This window comes from Panthera tigris, chromosome A3 (genome assembly GCF_018350195.1).
Source record: "Panthera tigris isolate Pti1 chromosome A3, P.tigris_Pti1_mat1.1, whole genome shotgun sequence".
Lineage (NCBI taxonomy): Eukaryota > Metazoa > Chordata > Mammalia > Carnivora > Felidae > Panthera > Panthera tigris.
Genome location: NC_056662.1, coordinates 25,973,154 through 25,990,668, shown reverse-complemented (window position 1 = coordinate 25,990,668; position 17,515 = coordinate 25,973,154). Strand labels below are relative to the sequence as shown.

At 50.3% G+C, this 17,515-nt stretch overlaps 1 protein-coding gene across 11 annotated transcripts in view; it reads left to right on the top strand.

The window, feature by feature from the left end:
- The first annotated feature begins 205 nt into the window (after positions 1–205).
- The window catches only part of DNMT3B (DNA methyltransferase 3 beta), a 42,027-nt gene continuing 24,717 nt past the window's right edge, over positions 206–17,515 (top strand). For 7 of the 11 annotated variants that reach the window (XM_042980641.1, XM_042980638.1, XM_042980639.1 and 4 more), the window contains exons 1-3: positions 14,955–15,264; positions 15,457–15,619; positions 16,593–16,654. In XM_042980641.1, coding sequence (XP_042836575.1) covers positions 15,235–15,264; positions 15,457–15,619; positions 16,593–16,654 — 255 coding nt within the window. In that variant the 5' untranslated portion in view covers positions 14,955–15,234. Of the gene's footprint in view, positions 294–4,204; positions 4,397–5,753; positions 5,790–14,954; positions 15,265–15,456; positions 15,620–16,592; positions 16,655–17,515 lie in introns of those variants that run through there. The other 4 variants (XM_042980633.1, XM_042980635.1, XM_042980643.1 and 1 more) reach the window with 4 other exon arrangements.

The following is a 17,515-nucleotide window of genomic DNA, read 5'->3' as shown; positions in this document are numbered from 1 at the left end:
GCCTGCGCTGCCTCCGCGCCGCAGCCGCCCCCCAGCCCCGCGGACCCGGCCCGCGTGGACGCCCCTAGCGCCCCCCGACGGACGCCACCGGCCCACTGGCAGGCCGGCGAGCGGGCGGCCGCCGCGCCCGGCCGGCAGCGCGGGGGTTAAGTGGCCCAAGTAAACGTAGCTCGGTGATCGGCGCCGGAGATTCGCGAGCCGAGCGCCCTGCGCGGCCGCCCGCCGGCCTCCCGCCAGCCTGTCCCGACCCGCGGTTCGACCGCGGAGCGGCGCCCGAGCCAGGCTCTCGGCAGGTGAGCGCCCCGTGGTCCGGGGGAGGCTCGCCAGTCCGGGGGCTCCGGGGGCTGGGGTGGGGGGAGGGAAGAGACAACAGAGGGGTCCCGGGACTGGCAGGAGGGACCCTCTCTCCGGGACGTCCGGGGGAGCGGCTCCCATCCGTTTAGAGACCCGGCTTGGTAGGGGAGGAGAGGACCACTGGACCACCTGGAACAAGAAGGAAAAATAGGGCGGGGGGTGCTATGTCTTGCAGGGATAATCATGCTGTAGTCCCAAAACCCCGGGGAGAGAGGTTTGTCTTCAGGGAGGGAAGATGGGGTGGCCTTCCTGGGGTCTAGACTGGAAGGGAGGACGTGTTCCTCCGGAGAAAAGTGGAGCAAGAAGAGGTCTTGGTCATCAGGAGGGGGAGTCCTTACCTGGCCTCGGCTTCAGAGGGAGCCTCATTAGGGGTGGGGGAAAGAGGAGAGAGTTCAGCCAGGAAGGTGGGCGTCCGTCCCTTAAGACTTGGACTAGAGGGTTTCGGGCGAAACCCGTTTAACCCCCTCGCAGGGATGGAAGAAAAGTAATGGGTGTGGGTGCGGGCGAGCAGGTGGGCCAGGGTGTGCACCAGGGGGGTGGCCTCCCGAGGTCCTCTCTAGATGAGCCACCGGGGCGAGGCACAGCGGGACTGCCGGGACGTCCTCGGGAGGGGCTGCCCTCTCCCCTTTGCACACCTGGCCGGGGAGGAGCCCGGCTGGGGCGGCGCCACCCTGCCCCGGCCACGCTGCCTGCCCTGGGGGCTCACTTTCCATTTTTCCCCTCTTCCGGGATGAAGCCGGTCCCACTTCCCAAACTCCGCAAACCGAGGTCTCAAAACCTTTAGCACCTCCCGGATACCGGCTTCCCTGCTAGTGTGATTGTTCGACGAGGGAGAGTAGGTGTTGAGTCCCACTTGGTAGGAGAGAAAGTGGAAACCAGGAAAGACTGCGGGGTGGACTTACCAAGTTAGCAACAGGGAGCCGCTCTTGGGCTCAGGCTTTCCTGCTGGATTTACTCACCTGTGGCAAAGAAGGGCAGCCTTTCTGGGCCCAGCCCCAGGCCTGTGCCTCCAGTCTGCCCTTTCCCCTTATCCTCTGGCCTGAGAGACTGGGCTCCTGTGTTTCCCCATCTCCCCACTTCCCTCGCGCCTCCCCCCTCCCCAACGCCCCCCCTCCCCACGCCCTACCCCCGCCCCCAGCTGAGAGAGTGCATGCATTAATGAGAATTACGGGCAGTGAATTTGGACCGTTTCCTGATTTCTGGATGCTGTGGGTTTAGACTGGTGGAAATTTTCCCGAGGAGGGGTAACCCTTCTGCCGCTCTCAGGTGGAGGTCTCAGGACACCGACCTACCCCTGCCCTCCTCCCCAACACCTGCTCTGGCTTCTTGCGCCCCCACCATTGGATTCCAAGACTGCCTCTATTTTTCCAGGGTTGAATTGATGATACCTATTTTATAGGGCTGGTATACAGTAGTTACTCAATAAAAGTCTGCCACTGTTGGCATCCTTAGCTAGCATGTGGGGTAAGCTGGCTGCCCTCTTTAGCGGCACACGAAAGTCTTTGGCATGCATTTAAATCTGTCCCAGCAACTCCATTTCCTTCTGTGCCTTAGTTATTACATCTGTGAAATAGGAACAGTGTTACTAATAACCCTAGGTTGTGTAAGAATGAAACCAGTTTTATGCATGATTTGACATTTAACCCTCTGTGTTCCTTAGATGTCTGATGGGTGTCAATAGCTCCTTCCACACTGGGCTTGGGGAAAGGGCTCGATGGGATAGTGCTTGGCATAGCGGGTGATGAATGTTGACATCTGAAATAGTTAACCAATAGCTCCTCTTTTTAGGGCAGCCACTAATGAGAAATGGGGATGAAGGGAGGGACCTCTGCTGGCCCTACCTATCCTGTATTCCACCAAGGTACCCTATTCCTTTCAGTTAGGAAAGCTTTTCCAAATCCTTCCAAAGCTTTTCCAACTCCTGTTGGGAGTTGGCAGGAAGGAACGCCTTTGTTACTTTTTGAAAGGAGCCAGGGTTTTTGACGGGTTGGGGCCGCTTTTACCATCCGTCCCCCAAAAGTTTGAGGCCTACCTTGGAGGCATAATTGCAGAGCTAAGAGAGATCCTTTACCTTTCCTCCTTGGGGTAAAGAGGGCCAAGACAAAGGGGTTGGGCCTGGCTGCATCATGCGCCTAAAGCATAGGCATTACCTGCCCCTCCTTCAAACCCTAGAAGGGGAGGAGAGTATCTGGGAGCTGCAGGGGGTGAAAGGGAGGAGCAAGGGAGGTAGGGCTGGGGGAAGTACCTTGCCTTCCTTTCCTTCCTTCAGCCACGTGGGGCCTGCGACCCAACGGTGCCTGTCACCCCTCATTGCAGCCCCAGGGACCCGTTTCCGATCTGGGAAAGTTTTTCCAGGAAAACTTACCTTGTGATTCCTTTGTCTCAGACCAGCTCTCATGCAAACCATCTTGCTCAGACACCTTTTCCAATTTCATCTGAGGTGGTGCATTTTATTATTTTATTTTATTTTATTTTATTTTATTTTATTTTATTTTATTTTAATGGTTTTAATTTTATTTTTGAGAGAAAGTGAGAGCTGGGGAGGGGCAGAAATAGGGAGACAGAAGATCCAAAGCAGGCTCTGCACTGTTAATGTAGAGCCCAATGCAGGGCCTCGAACCCATCAACTTTGAGATCATGACCTGAGCCCAAGTGGGACGCTTAACTGACTGAGCCACCCTGGGCTAGTCCATTTTAAATCTCTAACTCCTCCTGGGTCCTATATCATGACAAATGCCCCCACCTTCCTCCAGCACTTGATAGGTACAGGGCCTCAGCTCTGGCCCGTTCTTGTGAGTTATTTTTTAATTGTGAATTCAGGTTGCGGGATCAGAGAAGTGCAGAATTCCTCATTGCATTTTCAGACCATTCTTATCTTTGCAAAGTGAGGGGCTGATTTGTCTAACTTTTTGTGGGGGCTGATCTCATCAGATCCCTTTTGTAGCTGATGGGACCAGGGGTTATGGGCACTGACCCCTCTGCCTCCACGCACTGGAAAATCCATGTATAACTTGACTCCTCCAAAACTTAATCGCCTACTGTTGATGGGAAACCTTACTGAGAACATAAACAGTCTATTGACACATACTTTGTATGTTACATGTATTGTATAATTTATTCTTCCAATAATACCTAATTTAAGTTTTTTCAGGTGGCTCAGTTGCTTAAGTGTTAGACTTCGGCTCAGGTCACCATCTGCTGTGGCACAGAGCCTGCTCTGGATCCTCTGTCCCCCCCTCTGCCCCTCCCCCACTGGTCCTTTCTGTCTCTTAAAATAAATAAATGTAAAAAATTTAATTTTTTCCCTAGTATTGCTAGGTTATGCAGTTAAATCTTTTTTTTTTTCAAATTGTTGTACATTTCCAAACTTTTTTTCAATATATTTCTTGAAAAAAATCAGCATATATGACACCTTTAGTTCAAGCCCACATTTTTCAGGGTCAACTGTATTGTAAAAAAGCCTGTCATCCATTGGGTCATATTATTAGTCTGAGGCAATAAAGGGGCCTGGGCATTAGAATCAAGTCTGGATTTATATACCTGTTCACTCCATTTATAAGTCACTGGCTTGAGCCTCAATTTCTCCATCTGTAAAATAGTCCAAGAAGGGTTGGCTAATTGCAGGGGATGTTTAAGTCTGTTGAGTTGCTATAGCTTAAAAAATTGGGTAAATGTTGCATGTTATGGGGGCCCCCGGATGGCTCAGTTGGAAGAACATGCGGCTCTTAATCCCGGTTTGTGAGTTTAAGGCCCATGTTGGGTGTAGAGACTACTTAAAAAATAAACTTGAAAAAATGCATGTTATGTAGTAAACACTCAAATATTGGCAAGTGGTTATTCTTTACTCTAGGAGGGAAACACAGTCCCAGTTCGCACAGTCTCCTCAGTTTTCTTCCAGGGAATAAGCAAAGATTTAGGAGGACCTGTTTTGTGTAGGGAATGGAAGTACTTCAAAAAATGCTTCATACAAGTGAAAATCAAATTTACCGTCTTCAGATGCCAAGAAGAAACTAGTCATCACCTGTACTTTCACAATGCCAAGGTAATCAACGTTTTGCTTTTATTTGGGGGCCTCCATTTCTATGTAGATAGGACCAGGAGGCCTTTCTAAGGGACCTGGATCCAAGGAGTACAGACTGGCAAGGAAAGGTGGCTCAATTGGTGAAGGCCTTAGAGGACACTGTGGTCACCATTGGGGCTGGCCTTTGCAAGCAGATGGAGAATAGTTTTGGGGATCAGGGGGAGCAGAGTCTCTGGAATCTGCCACCATTGGCTTCTGTTTGTTTTTTTTTTTTTTAATTTTGTGTTTATTATTAGCTTGCCTGATCAAAGTTGCCTGTCACTTCACCCACAGAGATTTCATTCATTAAAACTGTGGTCTGTGGGCTCTGCCCTAGCTCAAACCCCTGTGTGCCCTCTACCTTCTCTCTGTCTGCTTTAGTTCTGTGACTCAGGGATCAAACTCCACTTTTCCAGAAAATTGTCTTTTTATAGCCTTTGAAATGTGTGAAGAGCGGTAGCCATAGAAAGACTACAGGAGATTTAGAAATGCACTTTCAAAAATGACCGAGAATTGATGGGTGGGAGAGTAAACAGTTGTCAGTGGATAAAGGTTCTTAACCAATACATTTCCTTTTGGGGGCAGGTGGATACTGAGCAGGTGTGGGATGGGAAGAGGCCCAAGGTGGCTGGGGGCTCCTAAGGTTGAGAGAATACATTTCTTGGATCATCACCTCCCTAGTTTTTTTCTCCTCTCATTCTATAACTCTTAAGTCTCCTGGTCTGGTGGAATTTTCTTTGACCATTTGTTCTTATGTTCTGCTTTTTGGGAGATGGTCCTCAGCTTCCAACCCCTAATATTTTAACTTTTGTCTTTTGTTTTGAAGTGTTCTTGTCCCAGAAATTCCATGTGTAATGGAGTCCTCATCCACCTTTTATCTCCCTGAGAGTATTGTTTTCTGTTTAGTGCTCCTTCCAATATTTATTTCTGAGGGTTTTTTCTGTTTACTTTTTCTCTTCTTTTTTTTTAAAGGCTTTTTTTTTAATGTTTATTATTTTTGAGAGAGAGGCAGAGACAGAGCAAGCAGGGGAGGGACAGAGAGAGGGAGACACAGAATCCAAAGTAGGCTCTAGGATCTGAGCTGTCAGCACAGAGCCCGACCCGGGACTCCAACTCACTACAAGATCATGACCTGAGCAGAAGTCGGACACTTAACCCACTGAGCCACCCAGGCACCCCTTTTCTCTTCTCTTCTCTCCTCTCCTCTTTTCTCCTTTGTGAGAGTGCAGGCGGGGAAGAGGCCGAGAGAGAGGGAGACAGAGGATCTGAAGCGGACTCTGCTGACAGCAGCGAGCCCAGTGTGGGGCTTGAACTCCAGAAACGCAAGATCATGACCTGAGCAGAAGCCAGGTGCTCAACCGACTGAGCCACCCAGGTGCCCCTACAGTTTTCATTTTTAATATTTAAGTTTTGAGCTTGATCTTCATGATTGAGAAGGACGAAAGTCATCTGAGACTTGAACCAGAGCATTTATTTCTCTGTGGGACAATGACTTGCACATCCCTATGGGTCTCCCCAAATAGGAACGATGTTCTCTGCCCTTGGGTCTGTCACCAGAGGAGAGGGATCTCCTAGTGTCCTGCCTGAGAGGCACAGGCCTGGCTGCAGAGAATGTGGCTCTCAGTCTCAGGGATCCTGTGTAAGCCTCTGGCTGGAGGAAGAGCATGGCCTACAGAACAGGCTGACCCAGGGGGATACCAAAATATTTCTTTACCATCCACCCTGCAGTCCCATCTTCTGAGGCTAATTGGGTCTATTCCTAAGCAGCATTTGTTTGCTGTTGGAAGTGGACACACTTGGGCCCCAGCTGGGGCTGGAACCCAGGCTTCCAGCTCTAGGAGAAGGGACGATGCTTTCTCGGTCAGTTGGTGTTCCCAGCAGCCAGCACAGTGTTGGGCCCCTGGCTCCATGAATGTGCGCTGTTCGGCTTGACTGAAGCATTGCTCTGCCTGAGCTTTGTGGCTGCAGCACTAGAATCTAGAGGAGAGAGGAGCAGAAAGAAGCAGAAGGAAGCTGGCTCACCCGGGATGTGGTGAGAAACAGAGTATTAACTAGGCTAGAAGCCTGAACAGGCAGGTGCTGTGACAAAGATCTTCTGGGTCGTTCTGGGTTATGCAAGAGGCAGTGTGCGACACTGGGTGGAAGGGTTTGGAAAACTCTGAGCAAATCTGCATAGAGGTGTGGGCAAAATCTGTCCTGTTGTGCTCTTGTAAAAGGGTCTTAATTATATTGGGAGAGCAGTGTAGATTTTGGGGTGAACCAGCCTTGTTATTGTGTCCTCCACCACCTGGCTTTGTCCTACCACCCTCTCCTGAACCAGCTGTGGGCTCCGTGAGGATGGGCTGTTGGCCGATGTCTGCCTGTGCTTCTCAGTGCCGAGCATGGCTCCTGAAGCCCGGGGGAGTTCCTGTTTGACGCTTGTAGGAGAGTGGCCTTTGCCAGCGTGCTGCTCTGTCTTGGGAAGTTCTGTGTAAGCGCCCGACAGAGTGATTGCTCAATATTAAGCTTGATTGTCACCATTACCTAAGGCCACACAGCTAGCAGGGAGTAGAATGTGCATGGCAATGCTGTTGCATTTCTTTGAGACCTTTGTCCCCACCTGGCTTGGACCCACAGAACTGGCAGGATGCACAGATGTGTCGGGTTAAGATACTCAGGAGTGCCCGCTAGAGCCCGCTCTTTGCCTGCAGGCCTGCTTCACCACTGTTGAGACTGGCAGACCCTTGCCCATACCAGGTAATTGTAGCTAGTTTTTGAAAAAAGTGGTTTATGTGGGACGTAGGCTTTTTTTTTTTAATTTTTTTTTTAACGTTTATTTATTTTTGAGACAGAGAGAGACAGAGCATGAACGAGGGAGGGTCAGAGAGAGGGAGACACAGAATCTGAAACAGGCTCCAGGCTCTGAGCTGTCAGCACAGAGCCCGACGCGGGGCTTGAACTCACGGACCGCGAGATCATGACCTGAGCTGAAGTCGGCCGCTCAACCGACTGAGCCACCCAGGCACCCCCTTTTTTTTTTTTTTTTAATGTTTATTTTTGCCAGAGAGCAAGCAGTGCCTGCACAGGAGGGGCAGAGAGGGAGACAGAGGATCCAAAGCTAGCTCTGAGCTGAGAGCACAGAGCTGGACACGGGGCTTGAGCTCATGAACCCTGAGATGATAACTTGAGCTGAGGTCAGTTGCTCAACTGACTGAGCCACCCAGGCACCCGTAAAATTTCTTTTAATGTTTATTTTTGAGAGAGAGAGGCAGAGCGGGAGTGGGGGAGGGGCCGAGAGCGAGGGAGACACAGAATCTGAAGCAGGCTCCAGGCTCCGAGTGTCAGCGCAGAGGCCTATGGGGGCTTGAACTAGTGAACCACGAGATCATGACCCGAGCTGAAGTGGGAGGCTTAACTGAGCCACCCAGGCGCCCCTATACTTTTTTTCTTGTGCAGAGAACTTTTAAGGTTTGCTGTCTTAGCAACTTTCAAACATACAATATAATATTTTAGTTGCCGTGCTGTATATTACTTCCCAGGGATTTATTTGTACCTTTTGACCATCTTTAAGTCATCTCTACACCAAACATGGGGCTCAAATTCACAACCCTGAAATCAGGAGGCACATACTCTTCTGACTGAGCCAGCCAGGTGCTCCCAAAATTTTGTCTTAAAAAATATACTAAAAGAATGAATACATACATACATACATACATACACACAACACACACACATATAAATATTAGGTCTTCCTGCTTATGGTAGCAGTAATCTGTAAGTCCTCCCATGTTGAATCAACTAGAAATGCTGTGTAAATTTATTTGTGTGCAGAGCTAAGCTCCCTAGAAAAATCCCCTGGGGACTAACTAGAAGAGGGAACCAGAAATAAGAAAATGTAAACTAAGGGATATGCAAGACCTTTAGGGAGAAAACTGGCAAAAATTTTCGGTAAGGTTGGCAGGCTTGCCCTAGCATAGGAGCGCTTATTAGTAAAGCTATGATGATTAAAAGGGGTGGCAAGGGATAAATGCCAAAGGGAAAAGTCAGTCCAGAAACATCCTACATACATGGGGGGAACTTTATAAAAGAAGAGGAGTTGGGACATGCTTGTCATTACGTGTGTTTGGCTTTCCTTATAGGGAAGAATGAGATCCCTACCTCATACCATACACAAGTAAATTTAGATTGTTTAAACTTGAATGGCCATTTCATTAGAGTTTGTTTTTTTTGAGAGAGAGAGAGCACAACAAGGGAGAGGAGTAGTGGTGAGGGGGTGGTATGGGGGGAGAGAGAGAGACAGAGAGAGAGAGAGAATCCCAAGCTGGCTCTTTGCCCAGTGTGGAGCCCGATACTGGGCTTGATTCTATGACCCCAGGATCATGACCTGAGCTGAAATAGCCAGAAGCTTAACTTACTGAGCCACCCAGGTGCCCCTTGTATGGCCATTTTCTTTTCTTCTTTTTTTTTTTAATGTTTATTTTTGAGAGACAGAGACAGTACGAGGAAGGGAGGGAGGGAGGGAGAGAGAGAGAGAGAGAGAGAGAGAGAGAGAGAGAGAGAGAGAGAACCGGAAGCAGGCTCCAGGCTGTGAGCTGTCAACACAGAGCCTGACTTGGTGCTTGAACTCATGAACTGCAAGATGATGACCTGAGCTGAAGTCAGACATGTAACCAACTCAGCCATCCAGATGCCCCTTGAATGGCCATGTTCAAAGAAAGAAATGTTTCTTGGACAGTATCTGACTGTAAAAGTATCATGAGGATATGGTAGTTCACTCACAAACTACCCTCCCAGGAGACCTGACTTTTTACAGTTAAGAGAACAAAATGCTGGAGGAACATGGCTTAATGCACATGCTAGCGTATTAACTGAGACTGTTGCACAGACTGTCACTTGACAAAGCTTCATCTTCTCGTCATTCCCTCATTCATTGCCTCTCACTACCATCCCCCACTATGGCTGCATGGGATTTAGGCAGTCATTTGTTTGGAGCTTTTGCTATGATAAACGGGACAGCAGTGACCATGCTTGCACTCAGCTCTTGGTAAGAGCTTTGGGCTGGGTTGATCTGTAGCAGAAGAGTCCTGTGTAACAGGATACGGAACATTTGGCGTTTTTAGGTATTGTCAGTTTGCCATCTCAAAGGGTCACTCTATCCCCATTGCCTCCATAAGAGGACAGTTGAGATTTAAGGCATTGGCTGTGTGGCAGCAGGAGCAGACTACTGTGAGGGACAGACCCAAGGTGGTGGCTTTATGAAATTTGGTCTTCACTTACCCCTTAGGGGAGAGGGCAGTGGGCTCTTCCACTCTGGCTTTGCTAAGGGACACATGACTATAGGAGCGAGCACTGCAGCTCCCAGAATCCTTTGCTCCTTTGCTTCCCACCCATCATTGTCACAGTTAACCATTGGTTTCCGCTCCACATTTGCACACCCTTCCAAGGGTTTCCCAAATAATTGTAGGGGAAGAGGGCTGCGTTTGTTTATAGGGTAAAAAGCTTGACTCGAAACTCCGCTTTAAGTTGCCTTATCTTTGCAGATCTTTCTGTATATTCCTTGTGTTTTCTCTCTTTATTTTAAGATTTTATTTTTAAGGAATTTCTACACCCAAAGTGGGGCTCAAACTCACAACCCTGAGTTGAAAAGTCACACACTCCATGGACTGAGCCAACCAGGAGCCCCAGTTTTTTCTTTTTCTGTGAATTATCTATAAGGGTATTGGTATATAATTCCCATCCACTGAAGAACATCTAGATGTTTGTGAGTATTTTGCTAATATGAGCAGTACTGCAAGGAACATGTTCCCATAGCCATTTTTTTTTTTTTTGCATTTGTCTAATTTGACCCCTGCTGGGATCAATTATTTTAATAATTCTGATCAATATACCAAAGTTCAGTTTTTACTGTACAATGAAAGTGGTGTTTGCAGCCATGGCCTAGAGGCATGGAGCAGTTGTCCACATTCCTTCTGAATGCCCCAGAATGAAGGGATGCTTTTGTGAGGCAGAGCTGGAAAGTCTGGCAGGATGGCACATGGAAATGTGTAAGCCCCGTGTTCTTCTCAAGGTTTCATCCTCTATGTTGGGGGTCCCTAGCACCAACCACCCAGGGAGTTAGGGGAGGTCATCTCATTTCACAAATGATAAAACTGGGGTTTGAGAAAGCCATTGAGGGCTTTTTCATTCCAGCTTTCCATGGATCTGGTAATTTCTGGAATTTAGCAAGGATTTCCTAAAAGTCAGGTAAAGACCTTGAACTCTGTGACCTCATACTCTGCCACCAGCCAGGTGGGCAGCCTGTTTCCAGCCTCTTACTGTTGTACTTATTGTTCCCACTTCCCTCCTTCTCTCTGCTCACCTGGGTGAGGTATCCCTACCCAGGTTTCACTTTTGTAACTATACTTAGCATATTGGTTTTAAAATGTCTTTAAGATCTGGCTCCTGAGTGAAGTCTAAATCTCTATCACTTAGCTGCTGTGCAAGCCTGGGCAAGGAATCTGCCCATCTGTTACCTCTGAGCTTCAGTTTACTCATCTGCAAAATGGGGCATCATAAGAGTAAGCTCTTTTTTCGGCGAGATACATAGTAATTATTCCATCTCAACTATTTTGTTATCTCCGACAAGGGAAGCAGCTAAGAAAGACTCGGGTGGCTGAGGGGGAGGATACAGGAGTCTAGATTTCCCTCCCAGGGGCTGTGGAGAAGACGAAATTTCTTAAAAAGGTGAATGGGAATATCTTTCAACCTCCCTTTTACTTCACGTGATCTCTAACCCCTGGCGGGACTCATGTGGGGCAGGGATGCCTAAGTGGCCCCGCCTTCTACCTACTTCTCCATCATGTCCACCGTCCTCCCCCCTTCCTGTATTGTGCACTTAATTAATGCAATTAACATTTACAAGATGCTGTGAAGTAACTGCTCCTGGTGCCAGCCTGGAGGAAGTGAATGACATCACTCCTCAGCCTTATAGCTGGGTCGGTGGGGGGACGAGTCCCTGAGCCTCCTCCCTGAGTCTAATTGGGGGTGCCACCCACCCTTCTGTCTGCCACATTGCATTTGGACACGTCTGACCTGGTTCAGTTGGGACACAGGCACCCTGCACTAATGAGGCAGAGCCTTGCAGGGAGAACCTTGCGGGTGAGCCCACCCTGTGCTGCTGCCCGCCCCCAAATCATGTGCTGGACCCCAGCTTCTGGGAAAGGGTCAGAGTTCACCACGCATCACGGTGGGTCCTGTCCCTCAGCCCTAAAGTTCCCCACAGTCTCTGGGATGGGTGAGGCAGTGTCCCTAACTAGAATTCTCGGGCCGCCATGTCTTGGCACGGCAGTTACAGGCACGTGCCCTGGACTGCCTAGGCATGAGTCTTGGCATTGCCACCTTGATGGGTGACTTAATTAATTCATCTGAGCCTGTCCAAAGCAGGTTGATAACAAGACCTGCCTCAGGATCTGGTGGGGGCTGAGAGAGCGGTTTGTACCACCTTTAGCTTTTACGGTCGGGACCTGGGCCCTGTTACAACAGTGGGGTGGCAAGGCACGGTTGTTCGGCTAGCACAGCAAGTACTCTGGAAAAATCCCTCCGGAAGGTGCCATCTCGTTCAGAGTGGTAACCCAGCCAGGCTATCCTCCAGCGCTAGAAAGATCACACTAGGTAAAGCACTTGGCTTGTCTTGGGGGCCACATTATCCAAGAGGTGGTGGGAAGAGATGACGGTGATTTGTCTCTACCATTCGTTACACGCCGGTCTCTGGTACTAATTTCTTCCTGTTCTCAAGAGCATGTGGTTAAGTTTATGTGTTCTTCTCTAACTTTTCCTGGACTTGAGCACGTTAACAAGTCACACTGGTCACGTGTGTATTATGTTGCTCAACAAGTACGTGTTTTGTTGCTTAATCTGTGCCTCAGTTTGTCCATCTGTAAAATAGGGATACTATGCACCACATTGAAGGATTAAATGAGTTGATGCAGCTAGAGCACCGAAGAGGGTGTTGCATATAGGATAGTAAACGCTGAAAGAAAATTACTGTATCTTTAGGTGAGAGGATTTGTGTGAGGAGGGCCAGGTTATTACTTTTTGGAGCCAGGAGTATTGGGAGAAGCCTTCCCGACTGTCACGATGTGGTTTTGGAGTCTGAACAACAGGGAGGTATGTGGTAGAGAGAGATGGGGAGGGCTTCCAGGCTGAGGAGGCAGCTGTAGCACATGCCTGGAGGCGCGCTTCATTCATCCGGTGTGTAGAATTGGTCAGGGAGAGACACTGAGCTGGGCACCTTTCAGCCTGCGCAGGTTCTGGACGCCGGTGTGTGTTGTGACAGTAAGACAGCAAGGGAAGTTCATGTCAATGCACACCCGGGGTGATGCAACTCACATAATTGAATTATACATTGAGGGGGGGGGCGCGAGTATTTTAAAATAGCTTCCCCGCTGGGGCGCCTGGGTGAAGTCAGTTAAGCCTCTGACTTCAGCTCAGGTCGTGAACTCACGGTTCATGAGTTCGAGTCCCGCGTCCGGCTCTGTGCTGACAGCTCAGAGCCTGGCGCCCGGTTCCGATTCTGTGCCTCCCTCTCGCTCTGCCCCTCTCCTGTTCACGCTCTGTCTCTTTCTCTCAAAAATAAACTTAAAACAGCTTTCCCGGGCTAGCCCAGGTAGCTGAGGACCCTTAGAGCTGGTTGGTGTCCTTCCCTGAACCTTCCTCCAGTCCTCATGTGCCTAGTTTATAGGGGCAGGAGATTTTTCCTGAATGTTGGCATGCGGCTTTGGGAAGGGTGCTCTGCTCACATGTCTGCTTGGTAGACTGGGGGACAGGTTGGCGCTGCTGAGGCCCTGGGGGAAGGCCCGAGGTAGTTAATCATTGTCCACTCCTGGCTGCAGGCTCCACCTGGGCCTATCTAGGAGGGAGCCTCCTGACTGACACAGTAAAGGGCCGTCTGAGGGAATCTTGGGCCCTGGATGAGAGGGAAGCAATGGCCCTCAATTTCAGCCTCTGACCTGCTTGTTACCAGCTTCTGACTGGAAGGCCTCGCTGCCCTCCCCCCCTCCCCAAGCTTCTGTGTACCCTTTAGTGTCTTACACCCCATGACGCAGACGCCCTCCTGGTGTCAGGCTACCTAGGTTATTTAGTTCACTGGCTTGGCCAAGGGTAAGACGCTGGGAATTAATTATTACTTGGAACTACACTCCAGCAGTTTTCCTCGGATTTTGGCAGCTTGGCCTCACAGGAACTGGCCGTAGGTCAGCCAACCTGTTCTTCCGGGTCAGGGCTTGGCAGTGAATGGGGGTGAGGAGCAGCTGATCAGACCAGGTCAGGCATTCCTCTGTTTCCGTGGGGCTGGTGAGGTTCCTTAACATGTATCAAGAGAAAACAGACCAAGAAGTGTGACCCTGTACACCCTGGACCACGTGGGTGGCTATGGATCAGTGTACATTTAGAACCAGAACAATGCTTCTCTAACTTGCACATAATCACCCAGGGGTCTTTCGAACATGTTGGTCTTGACTTAGTAGGTCTAGGGCCAGTGCCTGAGATTTTGCAGCTCTGACCAGCTCCCAGGTCATTTCCAGAGGTGCTGCTCCCTGGGCCTTATGGGAAATGCAGCAGGGGTCTAGTTGCCCCATGCCCTGGCCTGGGGGATGGACAGGTGCAGAGGATGGCTTTGGGACCCCAGGGCACACCGCCCATCCACCTGGGGGCGCTGCAGGCCAATTCAGACCGCTCCCCACATCGCCCCCTGGTGGATGTGGTGCCACATCACTATTGCAGTCCACCGCCCTGTAGCCTAGAGGATGTTTCTAGAAGGTACCCTGGGAGGCTAGTGTGCGTCATCTAGTACGGTGCGGTGAGTCCCCAAGATGGGGCACAGGGGTTGGGAGTGCTCAGTGCTGATGAGCAGCCTTTTGTTCAGGAAGCTTTTCCCAAGAGCTCAGGAAGCTTTTCAGTCCAGAGCAATAGGGTGTGGTGGCAAATACCTCTGGAGTAGTTTGGGGGAAAGTAAGGAATGGGTGTCTGGGGGCCTCATCTACTACCTAGGTTCTAGTTTTGCCTTGGTGCCCTACCTCTTAGGTGTGATTTTTGGCCTTGGAGACTAATCCTGTCTGTGTGTCAGTTTTCCTTTTCTATAAAATGGGCGCATAATCACATTAATAGGCGTAAATGAAAGGTGCACGCTCTTGCAGCCAACATCTGTTGAAGACCAGGATGAAGGTCGCACAGCCCTTCAAACCTTCAGCGAGGACCTGGCCTGAGCTGGTCTGAGCCGAATAGCCTGGTGATGATGCAGTTACCAGGACGGGCAGCAGTGGGGAGACAAAGGCCCAGAGGTGGGGTGAGGCTGGAGCAGATGGGGAGCATGCCCCTTGTTAACTGCCCCAGTCCTTCGCCTGTGCTCCTCCATCCTTTCCCTTCTTGGGAACTTGGGACTCTGAGCCCCAGCTGGTGAGGGAGGAGGGGAGTGAGCGACAGGCCAGCAGACCAATGGGCCCCTGAGGTTGGGGTGGGGCGGGGCTTGTGCTGCCATGGAGAGGAGAGAAGCTGTTCTGTGGGGGAGGAGGGGGCGGGTGGGAAGAGGACCTGGAGATTGAGGGGAAGGGAGAGAGCAAACAAAGGGGTCAGGAGGGAAAATAATGCACTGGCTTCCTGAGGCCCTGCGGAGGCTGGGCAGGGAGAGGGGGCCAGGGGCAGAGGGGACCAAGGCTGGCTGCAGGCAGACCCGGGCAGGCGGGTCCTAAATGGCATTGTTTGAAGTGGCCGGCTAATTGCACAGAACAGCCTAAGCCTCAGACCACAGCCCAGCCCCCTCCTCTGTCCTGGGTGCTGGTGTCTGAGCCTTCGGGCCGCCTGGCCACATGGAACCAAGTCCTGAGCCTCCGAGTTTGGTGAGGGGGGCAGGCTACGGGGTGGGGGGGGGCAGCCTGGGTGGGGTCCTTGGGTAGGAGTATCACCCGGAGAATATGTCAAGGGGCCTCCCTTGGCCTGAGGACGTAGAGCCATTGGTGGGAGGTTTGGGGTGTGCTGCCCCCTTGTGCCCTTGTTTCCCTGCTACCCTACCTATTCTGGCCCTCCTGCAGGAAACAATGAAGGGAGACACCAGACAACTCAACAGAGAGGAGGACGCCAGCGGGAGGGAAGACTCCATCATCACTAACGGGGGCTGCAGCGACCAGTCTTCTGACTCCAAGGATGCGCCCTCACCCCCCATCCTGGAGGCTATCAGCACCCCGGAGATCAGAGGTGGCCGGGCTAGCGGGGAGGAGGGGTGGGACAGGCCCTGCAGCTGGGACATGAGCCTCCGAGCAGGCTCGAGGCAGGTTGTGGGGAGAGGCTCTGGTCTCTGACAAGCCCCGCCACATCTCCCAGGAAAGAGAAATGGATGGAGGCAGAGCCCAGCCCGTTTCTCATCCCTGCCCACAGCCCTTGCCCCCCTTCTCCTCTCCCCTCAGCTGGGACTCTGAGGAGGTAACCCCGGGGTGATGACCCCTGTCCTTTTCCAGTCACGATGGGGGGAAATTTGCAGCATAGTCTGGGGTCTTTGGCTCTTCTGCAGAGGGACCCCTCTTCCCTTGCAGGTGATTATGTGGCAAGAAGACACTCGCCACATATGTGGGGGAGGATCTGAGGCTTGCTTCCTTTGCCATCCTGCCCTCCCTGCCCCTCCCCTCCACAGTTCTGGATCACATCACCTGGGATCCACCCCACTGAGATTTCCTGACCCAGCTGGTTTGGAAATTCCTGTATTGTCCCATCCTGTTGTTGAAATCCTCTAGAGCTGTGCTGTCCAATAGGACACTCTGCAAGGGTGCAAGTGTTCTGTTTCGGCATGGTGTGCTAGAGTAGCCCCTAGCCACATGCGAGCACTTGAAATGTGGCCGATATGGCAGGCACTGGACTGTTCATTACTTGCAGTTGGTGGCCATAATTCTGGAAGGAAATTGATGCCTTTCCTGCTGAGTACCTTCAGTCATTGTTTTGGGTCCTATTATGTGCCTGGCCCTGTGCCCTGTTGCCTTATGAATACATTGAAGGGAAATCAGATCCTGAGGGGCTCAGTTAACCCTCTGAGGATGCCAGTGGGTCTAGAGGGATCTCTGCCCCCAACCCAGAGAGGAGACTACAGGGGACAGCAGGTCAGCGAGGGAAGACACGGCTGCCCCCTGGCTCGGAGGCTGGCCCTTCCACAAAAGACAAGACCGGTTCTTTTCTCCAGGCCGAAGATCAAGCTCACGACTGTCCAAGAGGGAGGTCTCCAGTCTGCTAAGTTATACTCAGGTATGTGTCCTCATGTCCCTTGTGCAGGATTCGGGAATTCCCTTGAGTGGCATCCAGTAAATACTTGTTGAGTGACGGATTTGAAAACTGCTAAGCACATAGAGGGCTTTGAACAACCTCATGCATGAAGGCATTTTCTGCTACATGCCAAGTCTTTTTTTTTAATCATAAACATTAATTTTAGTCCATTTTAAAGTTTTTTTACTAAATGCTTCCCAGCATATTTCTGAAATTCTCATTTTCCCAGTCCGGAGGATCCAATTACATTGATAAAGTTTTAATGTAGTAAAATCGCTCCTTTTATTCCTGGAATGAGCCCAACTTGTTTGTGGTGTTTTCAATCTGATTTCCTTTCACATCTATTCATGAATAAAGTGGATGTGTGATTTTTTTTTTTTTTTTTTTCTTGGAATATATTTGTGTCTGGTTTTGATCTCAGGGTTATGTGGCCTCAAGGATTTTTTTCCCCTCACGTTGGAAAGAACTTGCCTTAGGGGACTTCTAACAATCATTGCAATGTCTTTTAACAGCTGCTGCAAAGTCAAGGTTTCTACTTGATCAATTTTTTTTCCACCTTAGAGTCTTCCCGTAATTTTTTTTTTTATTCCCGACATCATTTATGCCTTTCTTGTTCTTATTAATCATAGTAGAGTTTTTTTTTTTTTTTTCCAATTTGGTTACTTTTTTGAAAGAGCTGGTGTCCAGCATTGGGAACAAAGTTACGGACAAGTGTAAATTCACATTCGCACGGCTTCTGTTCTGCTGGAGGGCAACCAGTGGACGCCCAGATGATGAGCATAAGAGCTGTGTGGATATTTGGGACTGGATGCTCAGGACACCTGTTTTAGCTCCGGTGGACCA